This window comes from Esox lucius, chromosome 16, assembly GCF_011004845.1.
Source record: "Esox lucius isolate fEsoLuc1 chromosome 16, fEsoLuc1.pri, whole genome shotgun sequence".
Classification (NCBI taxonomy): Eukaryota; Metazoa; Chordata; class Actinopteri; order Esociformes; family Esocidae; genus Esox; species Esox lucius.
Genome location: NC_047584.1, coordinates 29,805,870 through 29,826,151, shown reverse-complemented (window position 1 = coordinate 29,826,151; position 20,282 = coordinate 29,805,870). Strand labels below are relative to the sequence as shown.

The 20,282-nt window shown below is 43.6% G+C and overlaps 1 protein-coding gene across 1 annotated transcript in view; it reads right to left on the bottom strand.

Annotated features, from left to right (window-relative positions):
* Positions 1-20,282, bottom strand: part of LOC105023500 (CUB and sushi domain-containing protein 3) — a 254,024-nt gene that overhangs the window by 116,345 nt on the left and 117,397 nt on the right. Inside the window, exons 25-32 of the mRNA XM_034286761.1 lie at positions 18,855-19,046; positions 16,939-17,065; positions 15,343-15,545; positions 14,703-14,894; positions 13,668-13,806; positions 11,982-12,169; positions 11,122-11,316; positions 8,671-8,787 (exon numbers count right to left, since the gene is read on the bottom strand). Of these exons, the coding sequence (XP_034142652.1) occupies positions 8,671-8,787; positions 11,122-11,316; positions 11,982-12,169; positions 13,668-13,806; positions 14,703-14,894; positions 15,343-15,545; positions 16,939-17,065; positions 18,855-19,046 (1,353 nt within the window). The remainder of the gene's footprint in view (positions 1-8,670; positions 8,788-11,121; positions 11,317-11,981; positions 12,170-13,667; positions 13,807-14,702; positions 14,895-15,342; positions 15,546-16,938; positions 17,066-18,854; positions 19,047-20,282) is intronic.

Here is a 20,282-nt window from a genome sequence, read left to right as displayed (position 1 = left end):
GAGCGACCACCTCGCCAGCGGCTTCACTCTTGACTCACACCGACCCGTCATTTCAAGAGGCCAAAATCTGTCAGCCTGTGATCATAGCCCAGACTATCAGCAAAGCAAGTTTACAGTGATAACCAAGACTGTCCGGGCGTAACACAGGGACCCGAGGCTTTAGGAGTTTCTCAGCCAAAGGGCCCACTCCATGTCGTGGTCAAATCGGTCCAGTTCCGAAGGGAGTATCTCCTGGTGGCCTCCCCACCACAACAGCAAATGCAGAAGAAACCAGACAACCACGAACATTAAACCCAGATAACCACGCTGGCCGTCGCGTTATGAAAGAGCTAGCAAATTTCCAGAAAGGTGCTGTTCCTTTACAGAAAAGCCATTCATGATCAACAACATTCAACACATGTAGAGACCATGGTGTAAAGTACCAGGGTTACAATTATAATGGACCATGGTGTTATTACCAGGGTTATAGTAAAACATTTATCGAGTAATCAATGTTAATAATGATGTGTAATGTCACATTACTAAAGAATGGGAAGGAAATAGCATTTTTTTTATTATACAGACCAAAACCATATTGTATATAATGTCTGTAAGGAAACAACGGCCAGTTGGAACACTGGTGCGTTAAGGGCCTGCTTTAACAGTCCAAACAACCAGGATGGAGATCCAAAGGCGTGATCCATGGGTGGTAAAGCCACAGCCCCCATATAGTTTGGGGTCAGGTTCATGGTTCAGGAAGCCCTTTATTGCTGCAGGACCACAGGATGCATTGAGATCCACAGGAGAGCTACTTTATAGGCAGGCCAGATACAATTAAGGGCTTTGAAGACGAGAAGGAGAACTTTGAAGTCAATCTTTTGAAAAAGGAAAGGAAGCCAATGAAGGTCATCCAGGATGGAGGGCAGACATTTGTGTCAGGTTCCCAGTAGCAGGGTTCTGAATGAGCTGTACTTCTTGAATTGAGTTTGCAGGCAGGGATCCAAGAACTGCCTTCCCATAATCAATTCTGAAGAAAACAAATGCATGGCTAAGCTTTTTTGCATTAGATGTGGTGATGGGGTGTTTTAAGAGACAGAAAGGCTAAGGTGAGAATGTCCTGCCAATATCAGCATTCAAATATTTCCCTGCAGTCTGAGACCAGTCCAGAACAGTGAGTTTCCCTGCAGTCTGAGACCAGTCCAGAACAGTGAGTTTCCCTGCAGTCTGAGACCAGTCCAGAGACTCTGTCTAATACAGAGTGTTGTCCTCACTTCATGAGATGAGATACTCCACCAAGTGTAACGCAGCTAGATGCTCTGACTGTCAGTCCGAGTTCACACGCCTGACATTATCTCCCTCCCTCACTCCCATGGATTGTCCTTGTTATTACTATATTAACTATATTCATTTGGTCCATTCTCATTTCGACTGTAAAACGTCTAGATGTAATTACTCAGCGACGATAATCACCGGGGATTTTAATCAAATTTCATTTTCAAAAGGCAATGTGATGTGACTCGGCGTGGCTTCCGGTGGTTCCCCTTGGCGTAGCAGACAGATCGAGACGCTCCTCATGTGGCGCCGCTCACGGGCCAGGTCAATTCATCCCGTGTTTCAGGCCAATCAAACCGGCTCCACGCAGAACACTATCCCAAGGGTCCCCAATGGCACCCTACTCCCTTAATGGTCGACTGCTTTTGGCCGGAGCAAAGTTGACGCTGGTCAAAAAAAAAGTAGTGCACCTATTTTAGGATGCCTGTATTAACGGGGCACTTGGGATGCGGCCAGATTTACCCAAACATTACTGGCCGGAAACCATGAAAAATTCCACATATATTTTTTATGTTCCATTATCACTGGGAAATTGCATCAGACTCTGGCAGAGCCGAAGCCTGCACGTTGGGCTGCTAAATGAATTAGAAGGCCTGTGTCCCAAATGCCCCCATGTTCCCCTCCATAGTGCACAACTGTGAACTAGGGCCCAGAGAAGTCTGTTTAAAAGGAGTGCCCAATGAGGGGTCCCTGAATAGCACAGTGGTAAAGTCACTGCCTCACAGTTAGTGCGGTCAACCCTAGGAGACCAGGGTTTGAATCCCAGCCATAGCGTGAAGGCCGTTTCTGATACTGGTCTACAAAACCAAGTAAGAAACAGGAAGTGACCCGAGAGAGGCAATGACCAGGCCACGGTTGCCGTGCTCGTCAGTCGAATTGAATGATTTAGAGCCGATGTTCCCCCTCGACACAAACAAGGACATTGCAAATAAAAATAGCATTTTTAGGTTTTCTTCTGGCCCAGGTGATGTTGGTGACAGTGCAAAGGGAGTGTAGGTTCTGAATTGACAGTGGCTGACAGAAACTATTCCCTTCATCGCACACAAAAGCAGCTTAGAGTGTAGCTCAGCTAAAGTGCAGCCAGCCTCTGCGTAAGCCAGAATAACATGGACTGCCAAGAGGCCCCAGGATGTTTGTCACAGGTGGTAGCCCTCTTGCTGGTGGCCAGTTGAAGCTTTCCCCTCGCTGTCCTCCACACCCAATCAACTCCACCACAAACACATACTAATTTGTTTATCCCTAAACCTGACCCGAACTCCTAACCCCAAACCCTGTCCCTACCCCAAATCTGACTGTAGCATACACTCTGACCTATCCCCTTAGTTTAAAATATAATAGCTTTTTTTCCTCATGGGAGCAAATAAAATGTCCCCAGTTGAGGTCATATTAACCAACATTCGAGGCCCATTTGGTCCCCATAAGTATATTTCTACCTGTCCACACACACCACGTCCATTGTCTGTCCTCAACCCCCTGCCCACACCAGGACCTTCCCACCTCACAGCCATAAGTCCTCCCAGGGATCACGGTGGCCATTAGGATTTGAGGATCCTCACTGACTCCAGAAATGACTGGTGTGTGAGGGAGAGCTGTGGTGATACACCACAGGCACACGCACCACGCACACGCACACACGCACACGCGCTCACACCCTCTCCACAGTGTGGAGCAGCAGGAGAATCAACAACAAGGGTTTTCCTTAATCAGTCGCTCTCCATGTCGCGGAAAGCTAGCTACTTTGACTCGTTACAGGTCAGATTTATTACGGCAATCTGTCACACAGGTGACACGCGGCGACGTGCACAGGTGAGGCGCACGCCACGCAGTAGTCGTAAAAGCCTTGCGGAAGCCAAGACGCTGTGGCGTTGAAACAGAAAGTGAGGCATTTCTATGATTACAATATCCAGACACACAGGGACAAAGTCGCCGTGTGTGCGACACAGTAAAATGGCTGTTTCGCGGACTTAGCAGTGCGTCGCGTTGAAGTTCCATGTTCAACACAATTGTGGATTTAATTGTTTTCTTTAAACCAAGCGAGGAAATCCGGCCACACCCTTTTAGATCCCAGAGCACAAGTGCAGTAATCTACACTACATTGTGTCACAAATGACACCTAATCCTCCATACACACCATGACTACTGGTCCCCGTGGCTGATCGAAGTGAAGCAATATCTGAGGAATTGGGAGGCATTTTGGACACAACTCAATCCAAACCAAAAAAAACTAAACAAAAGTGTATTTGGGACATTCATGCAGCATAAAATAAGTAGTGTTCAATTGTCAGGAAACCACACGTGGACCAAATACACCCCACTTACTGGTACCGATTTACAAGCCCATTTTAGGCAAAGGCTCCATCTACCACAGCTCACTCCATAACATCCACTACTACAACAGTAACCTCTGGGAGTAACTCCGGTCACACCTGCAGTCTAGAAATCCTTTGGCGGTCGTTCATTTCAGTTTGCCACCACCACTGACTGGACTGAACTACAGAAGATTTTGACCTTAAAGTAAAATAAACCAGCTGCTCTCCGATCAATGCTCCCGGCTGAATCAGTCACACTTACCTGCATTTGTGTTGCTGTATTTAGTGTACTCCGATGTTTATTGACTAATCCCTTATATGGTGTTAATTTGTTTTAAATGTATTTGTTTTAAGTTCTGTGTATTGTCTTATCTGTATACTGTCGTCATTGTGGTTCTCACCTGGTTAAATAAAAAATCTAAAAAGGAAATTAGTTAGTTTTACTTATATAAAAAAAGTTACCAAACCGCCCTTCATGAACTAAAAGGTAGAACCCAGAGAGACTGGCAATGATGCATTCCGCGAGTATTAAACAGCACAGACCTGAGGCAAACACCAGCACGGCTGATTCATCTCCTTTAAAAGCAGAAAGGCTATTGTTTGAAATATGTCCGGAAACATTATTTTTGACAGAATAATTAAACACAAAAGGGCAACAGAGACACACACTGTATCGTAATGATATTGGAAACAAATTAGCAAGGCAAGGAGCCGAAGACACGAGCCGGGCGGGCTGCGGATGATTGGTGTTATATAGAACCTCCTTATAATGTCCATGGTGTCATTACGTCCGCCGTGCCAAACGACACCCTAGCCCCTGCACGATGCCCTGCCTTCGGTTTAACAGAGGTGCCCTACAGAGTGCACAGAGCGTCATTCGGGACGCAGGCCGAGATAAGGGGCCTGATCAGTCCTATGTTACAACGTGAGCAACCTGGAGCGGACGACATCCTGGGCGGAGAGCGGATGAGTGCGGCTGAGGTCTGCTGGAGGTCCAACATGACCCGAACATCACAGTGTTTGGTTTTTAATTATTCATGATGGTTTTTTAATTCTTTATTATTGTTTTTTAATGATTCATGATCAAAGGTATTTTTTTTTTTTTTTTTTTTATGGCAGAGTTGTGTGCCTCTGCCACCTGCTATGGTTTTTATTACGATTTAATGTACGACATTATCTGCTACACATTACAGATTGCAGAATGCATTTACAAGATATTTTAGGTCATTTGGCAGAAGCTCGTATTCAGGGAAACTCAAAGGGGACTAATGAAGTGCCTTGCTTAAGGACAACAAACAGATTTTTTTCACCCTTTTCCCCTCAGGGATTCAAAGCCATTTCACATTAGCCACATACAGCAGTCACTTGCCCGCGTGGGAAGCTAACCCACAATCTTTGCGTGGCATGCTTTATGCTCAGTTAGCTTAGCTGCACGGACCCGGGCTACCTTTTGGTTCCTGGTCCCCACGCTTTAACCTGCAGGCTGTCTGCAGCCACGTATAACGGACTGATCATCCATCATCTAGTACGAATGAATAAAGGAGCTCATTACGGTGGAATAGCTCCAGGAGCCTCCAGTGTGAGTAAGACGGAAACCAAGACACAGCAACACAACAGCAGATTCTAATCATTTCTTTGTACTCTGCAGTGGACAGAAAAAAGCCTTTCATCTTATTTTGCGGTTACTTAACCGGGTCAGTCAGGTGAGGGCCACTTTTCAAAAGGGATTGAGTTATAATGGTGTAGAATATTGTCCATAACAATAGTCTTTCAGTCTATAGAATACAGAAGGCGTGTTAGGAAGGTATGGATGCAGTTTATGTCAACCGAATGACCCCATTACATCCAGAGTTTCATTTCAACACAGGACTTTTTTTTTTATTTAGAATGAATGTTACTTTATTATTATAAGAAATGTTACATACAATATGTGAGCAGGTCATAGGTTATGTATAATTAATAAGTATTTGGGACTGCTTCTATATTGTATAAAACAGTGAACATTCAGCAGGCTAAAACACAATCAGCTATTCAGGCCTGGCCCTGGGTTCTGTCATGAGGACCACCTTCAGCTATTTAGGCCTGGCACTGGGTTCTGTCATGAGGACCACCTTCAGCTATTTAGGCCTGGCACTGGGTTCGGTCATGAGAACAACCATCAGCTGTTTAGGCCTGGCCCTGGGTTCTGTCATGACAAACACCATCATTACCATAAAAACATTAGCTGTGTGTCTGGGTATTTGCATGCACAGCATATTTGTCAAAAACAAATCAAATGGCAACCAACAGCAAAAAAACGAATCAAGCCAGCATAGTTTTTTTTGTCAGCTAACAAAATCAACAACAACAAGAACAGACGGAACAACCACAATGGCAACAACAAGAAACAACAAACCTACAACAACTTTGCTGTATACGTGTTTCTGCTCACTGTTTCATGTGACTGGAACAGCAATATTCCAGCCAGGGCCCAGTTCCCCGTTTATGGCACTATTTTTGAACAGGACTAAACAGGGTGCCAGGTACCATTTGGGACAGACATCAGCTTTAAGTGTCTCTTTGGCCAGGAATCACTGGGAAGTCATCCACGGAAACAGCATCATGTGTAACGTAACTCAAGGCCTCAAAGTCATCCACGGAAACTACATCATGTGTAACGTAACTCAAGACCTCAAAGTCATCCACGGAAACAGAATCATGGGTAATGTAACTCAAGGCCTCAAAGTCATCCACGGAAACAGCATCATGTGTAACGTAACTCAAGGCCTCAAAGTCATCCACGGAAACTACATCATGTGTAACGTAACTCAAGGCCTCAAAGTCATCCACGGAAACTACATCATGTGTAACGTAACTCAAGACCTCAAAGTCATCCACGGAAACAGAATCATGTGTAATGTAACTCAAGGCCTCAAAGTCATCCACGGAAACAGAATCATGTGTAATGTAACTCAAGACCTCAAAGTCATCCACGGAAACAGAATCATGTGTAATGTAACTCAAGACCTCAAAGTCATCCACGGAAACAGAATCATGTGTAATGTAACTCAAGGCCTCCAAGTCATCCACGGAAACAGAATCATGTGTAATGTAACTCAAGGCCTCAAAGTCATCCACGGAAACAGAATCATGTGTAATGTAACTCAAGGCCTCAAAGTCATCCACGGAAACAGAATCATGTGTAATGTAACTCAAGGCCTCAAAGTCATCCACGGAAACAGAATCATGTGTAATGTAACTCAAGGCCTCCAAGTCATCCACGGAAACAGAATCATGTGTAATGTAACTCAAGGCCTCCAAGTCATCCACAGAAACAGAATCATGTGTAACGTAACTCAAGGCCTCCAAGTCATCCACGGAAACAGAATCATGGGTAAAGTAACTCAAGCGTGTTGCAGTGAGATGCCATATTCCCCCATCCAGTAATACACTCAACAGACATTTCCCTAACCCACGGGAGCCGGAAGGGGATATGGGATATTTTCACAGGTAGAGGAATTTTCCCAGACCTCCACGCTCCATTAAGCCATTCTCTCAGCATTCTAAGCAAGCTATGGAGCGGCCATGAAGCCTTGTCAAATACAGTATTCATAGGAAGGCTTGGACGGCTGTTCCTCAAAAGGCTAAATGCACTACATTTAGGGTCCTGTTTAATACTAGCACGCTAATGTCTAACATTACCACGCTACGTTTAACACCGGCACACTACGTTTAACACCGGCACACTACGTTTAACACCGGCACACTACGTTTAACACCGGCACACTACGTTTAACACCGGCACACTACGTTTAACACCGGCACACAACGTTTAACACCGGCACACAACGTTTAACACCGGCACACAACGTTTAACACCGGCACACTACGTTTAACACCGGCACACTACGTTTAACACCGGCACACTACGTTTAACACCGGCACACTACATTTAACATTAACACTACGTTTAAAATTAACACACTGTGGATGGAAAAGGGCCGGATTAAGGAAACACATGGTTTCTGACTCTCTGTGTAGTCAATGATGGAATCACAATAATGTTAACTGTAATGACAGCAAGTCAAAAAGGAGAATAATCTGAGCATGATAAGTATCTCGTGCTCTTCAGGAAAATCTCCCACGTTGCCTCAATAAAAGGATCTAACTTCAGTGAAGTCCAAGGGCCACTGAGTGAAAAAGAGACGATGAGAGACAGATCAATAAAATCAAATATTTAAAAACTCAAGAAGCGTGCAAGATTTGTAACGACAGAACCTAGTGTTGCATGGTGGTCTGATGTGTTTGTTTATCTCGTCTACACTCCAGGCTTATTTTCACCCGACCTTTTCTTCCACCATAACATAGAGAGCAAGTCTTCTGTTCTCATTTATTTATCGCACTGGTCATAACAAGCCAAACGTTATATTGTTCAATTGTTCTGCAGCTCGCGTAGTACATATCTGTAGCTCTATAAGCGATAACTACACAATTTTGGGCGTTCAAACTTCCTTCCATTTCCCCGTTTGAACTTTCATGAATGATTGGATAATTTCATTTATTTTTACACTATTTTACCATGTAACCAAGACTAAGAAACACATTATTTAGTTCACAAGTAGAAGACAAAAATCACCATGGTTTCTGACCCCAAATGACAAAACCTTCCAAACATGAGGTGAAGTCAGTCCTTATACACGGCACACTTCACTGGGACGGAGATATTATACCAGCTATATCTGCTTTTTCTGAAGGAGCATAACTCCTCCACCTCCTCAATAGCACCCATGGTTTTGTTACACCACGACATAAAAGCACAAGCAATGGAGAGAGTGATGTAGAGAGTGATAGAGACTGGAGGGTAGAGAACTGGCTGGACAAGGAGGAAGAGACAATTAAGAAGCGAAGGAGAGAGTCAGTTTGATTAACGGACAGAGTGAACGAGAGAAAGAGAGAGATAGTGTATGAGTTTGAGAGACGGACAGAGAGCGAGTGAGAGCTTGGCAGTGTGTGTGTGTGTGTGTGCGTGTGTGTACACGTGTGTGCACGACAACAACAACAGAATGCTTACCGAAGTCCCCAGGGACATAGATGTCATAAACGCAGGTAAGGCTCTGGGTATAATTATGGGGGTAGTTTGGGGACAAGACGGTCCCCTCCGACCCTGTCGAGCGTCCTCCACACGGGGCTGTGGAGACAACACATAAACATGACGTCCCTGTACCTGGGGAAATACACATCGTGCAGCTACGGCTCAGAAACAGGAATCAGCAAATAGCATTTCCCTACCGCCACAACTGCACAGGTAAGCAAAATGAACTGGAAAATATTAGGAGGAGAAACTGTTACTTTGACCGCTTAAACGCTGACTAACAGTCTAGAACGTAATGAGGTATTTCAGGTAAAGACGTGGAATGTTTACTAAGCAAACCTACGAGAGAAGCAGAGGAGATTTGTGGTTTTTGGATCTTTGAGTCAAACGTCATCAGAGTTTTATATTGGGATTAGCTAATACCCTATATCACAAAATCTAAACACATCCTGTGTTCCTCAGATTACTGTGGCAACATCTAAATTACAACAACACTCCAAATCACTGAGGTCTCGCCTCTTTCAGTTTATTGCCGTTTACAGTCTCTCAGTGTCATCACACAGTTCTGTGGAACTATATGATATCCTCTTGTGCTCAATTACATAAATGTGTAAATCAGGGCGATTCACTTCCTGTCCTGGAGGACCAAAAAACATTCTGGTTTTCATCCTCTCTTCTAAGAAGGGACTAAGTGCAGTGACATTCTAGGTAGTGTTTCAGGCCATGTGGAGCCGAGCGGTTTATCACGGGTGTATACAGTGTCAGATATACTGAGCTATAGTATCTAGCATCTAGGTCTACGTCTACACCAGTATCTTGGTATCTATAATGTCTACATCTACACCAGCACTAACTTAATATCAATAATATCCATTACAGTATCTATAGTTACAGACACGTATCTAAGAGGGTATCTGATATCATTATATTCCATAAATGTTTCTTAGCAAAATCATGCATTTCTAATAATAAAATTGTATAATTTTGCAATTTCACCCAAAATTCAAACTGAGCATTCCAACATTTGAATGATTAATTTTTAAATGTTCTGTAATTTTTCATCATTTCCTGCTGGAGAGCAGACTTGATATGTAGAAAACTGAATGCGTTCTGACCAAATACATTTCCACATTTCATGGATTTCAGAAAAGGCTTGCAGCTGTCCTCCATTTGGTCATGAGGACAAGACGAAAGGGAAACAAAAGATCTAACTGGTGTGTTGGGACACACACCACATCAAAGCCGTGATATTAAACGGTAACTTCCATTGGGGAGGAATTGCCCAAACACACAGACAGGATACAATCTGTGTATCTCGTTATCTCAAAAGTTTGACTGCTACTGTACATCTTACGCGGTTCATTCTGCAGGTAATGTGTTGAGAGGCTTTTAATGCTATCACCTCAGCAGGTGGCCCACAAACATACACACACACACACAGACAGACACACACACAGACAGACACACACACAGACAACTCAGCAGGTGGGCAGGGAACACGGTTAACAAACACAATCTCATTTGTCAGAGAGAGGCTGGCACCAGCTGGTCCAAGTCCCTGAGTGGAACATACCACACAAACACAACCACACACACACACAAACACAACCACACACACACACACACACACACACAACCACACACACACACAAACACAACCACACACACACACAAACACAACCACACACACACACAAACACAACCACACACACACGCGATGAGGCTGGCACCAGCTGGACTGGGTCCTCGATGTCACCAACCAGTCAGCCTGAACCCAAAACAACAGCACACCCCCCCCACAACCCCCCTCCCAACCGCCATCACGGGCCAAACATCCATTCTGGTCCTAATTGCAGGATGGCGTGAGAAGATACAGTCCTGGTTCTGGTTGCTGTAAACCATGAGCCATCTAATGAGACATTCTGTGTGTGAACAAGCCCGGAGCGCCAGGACAGATTCATCTGAAAAGAACACCGTGCTTTTAACCACAGCCTCTGGTGGTCCACTTGGTAGGGAATAGGACGCCTTGCATCTTGGGATCATTCATAACACTTCCACACAAAAGATGGGGTTAGTCGATGGAACTGACAAAGCGGAACGATCGTACGCCATCGCACAAACACCAACAAGCATGCCCACACACACATACACACACATTCAGACAAACACATGCACGCTGAAATTTTGACACACATGGTCAACTACACACTGACTTTCAGGCAAACACAAACACAGAAACGCACACACAAACTGTCCATAAGACGATAACCCATTTATCCAGAGTGATATCACACTAATGCCCACTTCACTACTGATTGGTTTAGCCTACAAATTGATGATCGACTCATGGCCTCCCTCACTCTGACACCTGGACTACAATTCCTTACGCAGTGTGTGTGTGTGTGTGTGTGTGTGTGTGTCCTGCTTCACCTTGACAGCTGGGCTTAGCTCGGTCCCATTCAGGCCTCTTGCTGTTTCCCATGATGCAGGTCAGCGTGGAGTGTCCCTGTAAGAGATACCCAGCCTCACAGCTGAACGTCACTGTGGAAGCCAGCTTGTAGTCACTGCCCAGGCGTGTTCCATTCATAACGCTGCCCGGGTCAAAGCAGGCCTCGCGCAGTTTAGCTTCAGACACAGGAACAAAGTACAGGGAAATTAATAATGACGGTTGGAATAATTCTTGCCTTCTGCTAATCTTTTTTTTCTCCCACAACATCACAAATTGGTTTCAGTCATGGAATAGCCAAATGTACGCTTTGATCAAGAAAATCTGAAACAAATTTACTTTGTTATCAAATACTTATGCAATACAAATGTATGATGGATGATGCTGGACTTGAAAACCAAATGAGGACAAATGGAACATTTTCTAACAATAGCTAATAAAGTAAAAATGGAAAACACTAAACAATCAGTTACAATCCGTTAAAACATTTATTCACACAGTGCCTACCAGAAATGTACTGCATACAGAAAGAAATATTATATACAGAATGAAAATTAAATGCTGTACACAAATAAAAACAAACGTCATCGATATCACAGCACAAAAGAGGCAAACCAAAGTCGGAAAGTCAAAAAAGTGTCTTTCCATTAACAGACACTTGGTTCTCTGAACGTTTACATTCTAACCGTGTCTGAATCAGTGAATCGGTGTCAAATGAACGGCGCGAAGAGAAACAAAAGATGGTCCACTGCAGGATTTGTAATGCGAACCCAAAAACTGAAACTAACATTCCAAGAATAGACATGGAATGCTAGCGTTGCTTAGCACCGCCTTCTCTCCCTACCTTTATACTCCAGGTGGAAGCCTGTGTAGCTGACGGAGCCATCGCTACGGAAGGCTAGGTGCATGAAGTTAGCACTGCTTTCTATCTTCTCTGGAAGCTTGCTGTCTTGAAAACTACCAATCAGATGACTGCTGCTGTCTGGTCCATCATATATGTACAGGAAGTCGTAGTTCGGCTCAATGCTGAAACTGCAATGAAACACATTAGTTATATTTTAACTATGTAAAAAATATATAAATTATTTATTTGCGGCAAAAGTCATGAATGACAATGATCTGATTATTTTAGGAAAATAACAAAAAAAAAAGTTCATTTGGGCAAATTAACAAGAAGGTTGTCATTGCAGCAAATCAACAAGAGAAATGATTACTTCAGCAAAGTTTAAATATATGAGAGCTTTTCTAAACAAGGACCTTTGGGTTTTGAAAATGGTTATTTCAGCAGTGTTGAAAAGAGATTTCAGTATATAACATTTCAAATTCAGAGTCTGGGAAGCATTGGTAAGCAATTTCAGCTTCTTGTATGTCAAACAAATAAAGACTGACTAACGGAAAAACTCCCCGAAGAGGTCTGATGATGAGAAAGAGGGGAGAGAAGAGAGCACAGAGAAGGAAACAGATGAGAGAGAGTGGGAAACGGACAGAGAGAAAGAAGAAATAGGGAAAATGGGAGAGAGGAGAGGGGGAGAGAGGAGAGATTAAGAGAGAGATAGAGAAGATTGAGATGTTGCAACATTATGGAGGCAGAACTGTTCCCAAATGGCTGTGTTAACGTAGTGTGAAGGTATTTCATATTGTTCTATTGCTGTATATCTAATCACATTGCGCAATGAGAAGGGAGTCTGGAGTTTATAAGCTAATGAGTTTGGCTTATGACAAAATATGTAAATGGCTCTGAGAAAATCTAATCTAATCAAGACACCTATTTGAAATAACACCTTCCTATCCTTTCTGCATTCTCCTAGGGTTTCTGGGAGGTTTCTGTTCACTCCCTCAGCCGTGTCTTGCAGGACAAATAATCAGACAACTACGCTGCTCTTATGTTCCCAATTCCAGTGACAGTGAAAAAAGTGAATTTCATTCTCTCACATCAACAGCCTGCAACCCCAAAAAGCAGGTAGAAGAACAGGGCAAGAATAGAACCCAGGACCGAGGTAACCTTGAGAGGAACATGACTCAGACCCCAACAGGGAGTTAGAGACAGACAGGAGCAAAGAACGGTCAAATTTACCGGAGAACAGCGTGTGGTCGTTTTATCACTTCTGACCACAGAACCTAGGCTGTCAATTTCTATTTGTTTACCAAAGTTTCCATATGCTGAATGGACACTCAGCAGGTGACAGGAAATACACTATGTACCCCTGCTGCTGTCGGCCATAAGCATTTTCCCACTGGGATTATTCTTCTCCAAACGTCCAGTATGGAACACTGAATTAATTCATAGTTTATGTCACCTTTAAATCATCTTTAATATATACATTTATACATACAGTACAAACATGTAATTGATTGCTTTAGTGAAAAAAATATGATGATTTATATTAATTTATTTATTATTATGTACTAATTTGTACAGTATACTAAAAATACTTCATTGCCATGCATTATTATTATTAACAAGTGTTCATTCATCCATTTTCTCAAAAACAGTTTTTCCTGTCGTTTATTAAAGAATGAATGACTGTACCTGATAAAAGCCAGGGATATGACATAGTCTGAGTGGACAGTGATCAGCCAATCACAGTCCTTGCTGTGAGGGTAGGGAAGGGGGAAATTCGGTGATAGGATGAATCCTGATGATCCTGTCACATTTCCCCCACATGGAGCTGCAGAAACACACACACACAGAGAACAAATTGCAGTGCTTTTCACATGCAAACACTCAAAGTCTCCATCACGAGATTGTAAATCTTTAATCATAACAGTGGTTTAAGGACAGAAATGTACAAACAGAAAATCTCCCTGGTAATGTTTCATATGTAAAGTATCACCGATTCAGCCAGTAGGGCAGAGTAACACTATCTTAATTATTATGGTTTATTAAAGTCAGTCTTTCTTAAGCCAATCCATGGGGGACACCAACTGACCTGTACAGGGTTAAAAAAAGCTGCTCTAAAGCCACACCAATGAAGCTTGGAGTACAGACTAACCACAGTTATATTAGAAGTCACTTGCTGAACCTTCAGTATATAAAGGTTCAGTACTGAACCTTTATTCATACAGGAAGTTCCATTGAACTTCTTTTACAAGGGAGGCATGACATTTAAAGTCTTACAAATGTAGCTTATAAGACATAATAACCGGCAGTTACAGTACATCCCAAGCAGAAGCTTTTATCAGTGTTTCCCGGTTTTTCAGGGGCAGTTAGTAGCATTTAATTTAAAACCACACGGATGCAGCCCTGAAGACAGAAAAGCTCTAGTTATGGTTGTAAACAGATTAGTCATGGTTAGAATCCTAGAAGCCTCTATCTGAAACATGCACTTATGTAGCTCGTACCACCACACTACATTCCTACTAATGTTTAATGTAAAGCCTTACGATGCAGCCAGCAGGGCTGATTGAAACACTCATTTCATGTAAAGCTTGAAAATGCAGCTAGTTAAAGTATATTATAGTCCAATATATTGCATGATAGTACAGCATATTATAGCACATGCTAGTACAGTATGTTATAGTACAGGATAGCACAGTATAATACAGTACAACAGTAATGGCTCACCAATGCAGCTTGGCGGGCTGGGTTGCCAGTAGTATCTGTTGGTGACCTGGATGCAGGTGATCTTGTTCTCCCCCTGGAGCTCATAGCCCGGGTCACAGGAGAAGGTCACAGTATCACCGGGCTCCCGGCCGTCCCCGTTACGACTGCCGTTCATGGGCATTCCCGGATCTCTGCATGCTGTCGCCACGGAGCCTGGGCACAACATGGCGTGCGTTACACAGCGGCTCAGATGAAAAGGGAAGGGGGGGGTCTACAGGGCTCAGCGGGCCGCGGGAGTACATACGTACACCCCCCCCCCGCGCCCGCTCCAGGTCACAGCTGAGGACAGACCTCAACAAACACATTGTCCACGGCTTCCTACTTGATGCCGGGTAGGACATTACAACTGTCCGAGTTTGAAAGAACTTTGGTTTCACGTAGGAACAGTCATTATTGTTTTTAGGCACCGGATGGCTTCCTACCTCAAAACTGATCAAACACTGAGACAGCGGGATAATGGAGTAACTATTGAATATAATAAATACTGTGCCTTTCTCACATAAAAAGCAGTTTGCTCTTCAGTTTGTCTGGGACTATGTTTTATAGAGTGGAACGGGAGGAGAAAAACCAATGCATTTTGTCTGTGAAGCGCTGAACTCACTTGAGAACTCAATGGCGAAGCCTGACTTGGTGATGTAGAAGTCGGTCTCGAACTGGATGGTGACCACGTTGAGGGTGCTGTGGATCCCCTGGGGGAGCAGGGACCCCGACACCTCCCGTAGAGACATGTCATTCTCCGGGGGACCATCCCACACCTTCAGGATGTCGTGAGACGCCTCCGTGTCGAAAGCCAGGAACTGAAGGCTGAAGGGATTGGATATAGACAGGATTGGATGTTATTAGACAAACGACATGAAACTTTGAGCAAAAAGATTAAAAAGTGTGCAAATATAAATTTTTTGCAATTAAATGGCACAAAGTTCTAACACTACAAAGTTGTGATATAACTTGTTTCTTGGAAAGTAGTATATAGAGATTAATATGGCAGCGCAGTTGACAGATTCAGTGTTTTGTAAACAACCGAACCTATTAACTGATTCTATTTAGAATTATAAATGTATTACCTCCATGTGATTCTGAAGGAGGACTTAATCAAGTCTCTTTTTGGGACCCCATGAATAAAGTTCTCTTGATATTGCATGCACCACAAATTGTGTTTGTAAAATTTAAATTCCAACAACGTATGTGTCTTAAATAGACTTTGTCAAGGACAGAGGGGGCATGACTTAGAGCAACAGCAGAGATACTTCAATTTCAAATCAAGTTTGAGTCCAAATGACTCATTTGCCAGGAACTGAAGGCTGGCAGTGGTGGGCGTGAATAGAAATTGGCTTAGACAAACCAAATGCACAGTCAGGCATTCACCAAAATGATTTGAGATAGCACAGTACCTACCGGGGCAGTTAAAATCATTGTATTTAGACTGTTAATCGCACTGCAAAATCCATGTTAATCTGGAAAAAGATTGTGAAATGCACAAGGCTATATTGCAATGCACTGATTGCTAGGGATATGCCAAGTACCAGAGACCGGTATACTATTACACATTAGCATTTTAATTTCATGGTAAAAAGGTAGAGGTATAAATGCTTCCCAAGGCAACAACCAAATGGTGCATTAGGAATTCTAATCTAATTACGAAAGTAAATCATTTCACAAGACTGGAAAAAATACCTAAAAATGTATTGTAATTACGAGATGTAATGCATGTATTCAAGTAAAATATTCCTTCTGCAGTACAGGACTGCGTTCATCTGCTCTGATGGCCTGTAATGACTGCCATGCCAGCAGAATGCTTCCCTTTCAAAAAGGATCCCAGAGAGTCCCCGTGTAAACGTTAAAATGGGAAGGCGGCAGCCAATCAGATTCGACGGAGTGGCTTATTGGAGGTGACGTTGGGCTTTCTGAGAAGCTCATTCAGCCCTTAAGGTCACAGTTCTGAACAGCACTGACAAGAAAAAAGAGAACCAGTATCCCAGACTGCCAGTGTTCAACAGGTGACGACAATAAAACAAAACAAATGAACAGGAATTACATTTAAAAACACACATATATGCATAAACCACGCCCATCCTAGGACACACCTCCACTGTAGAGCCCCCCCCCCCCCCCCCCCCCCCCCCCCCCGCGGGAATGCCCCGGCTTCACCCGACAGGTCAGAGAGAAAAGAGAAACGCGTGAGGAAGCACGCCGCTACCTGACGATGTTGCCCGAGTCAACGGAGATGGTCCAGGTGCATCGAAGATTGTTGTCATAAGGGAAGGGGTACCCAGGAGACAGGATACGACCCGCAGTCTCGCCTTTGAACCTGCCGCCACACTCCGCTGCAGGCACACACGCGCACACACGCGCACACGCGCACATGCACACACACACGCAAGTCACAATCTGTTTGCCGGGTTGTCAACAACCAGCATGTAAGCCAGCTGAATATTGCCCTTCAGGGAAGATTTACACATCATACTGTACACGTGACACATATTGTGAACCAGAATGTTCACCGTTATTCAACACAGAGAATAAAAAATCTGACTGTCGCCCGTAATTCAACACAGAGAATACAAAATCAGACTAGAGAATCGAATCCATATGACTGCTAGCTTGAATATCCCTGCCTAGCGGTAAACACTGCAAGTCCCCTAGTCCCAACACCTGGTCACAAAATGGCGTATGACGGAGAAACACAGAGCCCGGTGTACTTTGGAATGCAAAGTCGGTTTCCTCTAAAGTATGCATCTTAATGACACCATTAATTAACTTGAAAAGACGGTCCAGCAAGGTACGTGGTCTGTGGAACAGAGACCCCCTCCTGCACATATGAATTTCTGTGGTATATAGGAACATGTTAACACGGCAACTATCTATTCTCCTGGCTATTGTTAACCATTTAGCTATATTAAAACTATCCACACTAAATGAATGGTTGAATTAGATTACACGGCTTTACAAGAGCAGTGGACCGTTACAGGTAGCATAGAAGCAAGCAAGCCATCTTTAAAATGTCTCTCTCTCTCTCTCTCTCTCTTTCAGTATTTCTTTTGTATTTCCCTCAAAGTCTTTCAATCCCTCTCTTAGTCTCTCTTCGTTCTTTCTGTTCTCTAACCTCTCTGTTGCCCTGTCACCCCCCTCTCTCTGATTTCCAAACACTCCTCCATCCAGACCTGTTGAAGTCTACTTATTATTCTGGCCATATAAAAGACTTCCTATCAATAAACTGATGGTTCCATCTTTTTAAGCCTGCCTCTGTTTAACAACCAAAACACTGCATACACAAGCACACAGCTTCTGCTCATAGGAGATCTGCCTGAATAAATACATGTTTAATACCGAAAACAGAGAAACCAAAAGCCTTACTGGCATAAACAGACCCTTTCTGTAGCTACACCTGCAGAATTTGTAAGTCCATTTTTAGCATAATCCATCACCGCGAGACATCGCGGAGACACGGCTTCTCTACACCTGCTAGATTCAAGCAAATTGGAGGGAATACCTTCAGCATGTTATCCTCTTTGTGCACTGCATGGACTGAATCTAAATAAAGCAATCTATATGTCTTCCTTTCACCTGCTCCCCTGATGGAAGTGCTGGCAGAAACCCAACAAGGATGATTTGGCTGGACGGTTGCTAATCAATGAGTTAATAAAATACACCGTTAAATGATTTAAATCACTCAGAGGGAAAGGGAGAAAGAAAAATGTTTTAACTCACAATTCTTAGAAAGCACTAGAGCATAAAGCTTTCATGATTAACAAAGAATGGTTCACATCAAGAGCATTTAACATATAGTACAAGCTACCGTCAACATCACTTGAACCAAAGAATAGCTTAGCATCATCGCCCCTTTTCTCGGGGATCAATTATTTCGGAGAAAACACGAGACCCATTTGTCCTCTCCCACCAAATAAAAAGCTGTGCGGTTTTTCCAACGCGGCCCAATTAAGTGGGACTCATGTAGGAGTAAATCGCAGGGATTAACACAGGGCACGGTGATGTTCACTGTCAGCTTAGATCGCATACTAATACAGGCTGCTAGAGATGGGGCGCGGGTGAGGAAGAGAATGAGGGAGAGCTAGATAATGGGGGGGTTTAGGGGGGAGGATATGGAGGTATTACCTATGCATGAGGGAAGTTGGTTGTCCCATGCCCTCCTCTCCTGGGTCATGCACTTCAGTATGGCATTCCCGTGCAGGGTGTAACCCCGGTCACAGCCGTACGTGATGGCGCTGCCGGCAAAGTGCCCCTGGTCGCTGGCTTTGAACCCGAACTGAGGCACGCCAGGGTCCTCGCAGTGAGACAGCTCAAAGCCTGGCGGGATACAGTAAGATTGGAGACGGACAGACAAAGACAGAGTGAGAAAGATAGGTGGTGTGGTTATGGTCACGCGCACACACACACAAACACATGAACATACCGACCCGTGAACACAAATACACTCAGGAACACAGACATTCAAACAAGCCTATAAACAGAAAATGACTTGTTAACATTTCAAACATTCCAGAAATCAGCCATAATGAGACAAAAAAGTGCCACCATATGGCCTTCAGAGAGCACTACTTTTGACAGAGGCCTATAGGGTTAGGGTCCAAACTAGTTCACTACATAGGGAATAGGGTTTCAGTGGAACTCGGCCTTATTGATTAAGGTATGGAATTAATTTCCATAATGAGGATAAAATACTTAAAGTCCCATTATAAGAGTCAACAGTTAAAGAACCTTTCCGGACAGAGAACAATTAGAACTAGTTAATTAGCTGCTCAATTGGCTGTGACCGATTAGCTGAACCGCTACAACACCTCATAATGGCAGGGATATAAACGCAGCTAAAACCAGGAGAAGGATCCGGTAAATCTTAAACCCGTGGACGCCTGGACTGCCTTTGATCAGCACCCAAGAATGGAAGGATAAACACTGATTGTTGCATTCCAATCGCCCTTAAAGGAGCTGCTTGTAGAACCTATTCTCCATGTGGAAGCTTGGTGAATTGCAGCAGCAACAGTTCACATTCAAACCAACGCTCCCCAATACAGCCAAGTAAAGTTACTTCTATAATGGAGAGTCGTAGGATATTCGGTTTCTATATATATGGAAATTGAATAGCGAAGACAAATTATATTTTCTGTAACTCTACAGGTGGTTTATTCTGTAGTGCATTAGATAGAGTACACACCAAATGCACCCTATTCTCTGTAGTGCATTAAAGTAGGGTTTAGGGTGCCACTTTCGGTGATAGAAAACTCCCATCTCTCTGTCTGCTTCCCAAATGGCACCTTATTAATGCCCTACTTTGGATTGGTTTCGACTTTAACAGGAGTGTTTAAAATCTGAGTCATGCCTTTTGGCCTGTTGAAAGTTGATTGAGTTGTTCTCCAGTTTAGTTAAGAAGCAATCTGCCAGCACAATCTCTTGTCTGGTACTATCAAAGAGCCATGGGCCAGTGTCCAAATTGCACTTTAAATAAGGTCCTGGGAATCCTGTTAAAACCTGTTATAAAAGGTTTTTTTAAAAGAAAAACTCCCAGTTAAGAGTAGGTGTTAGGAT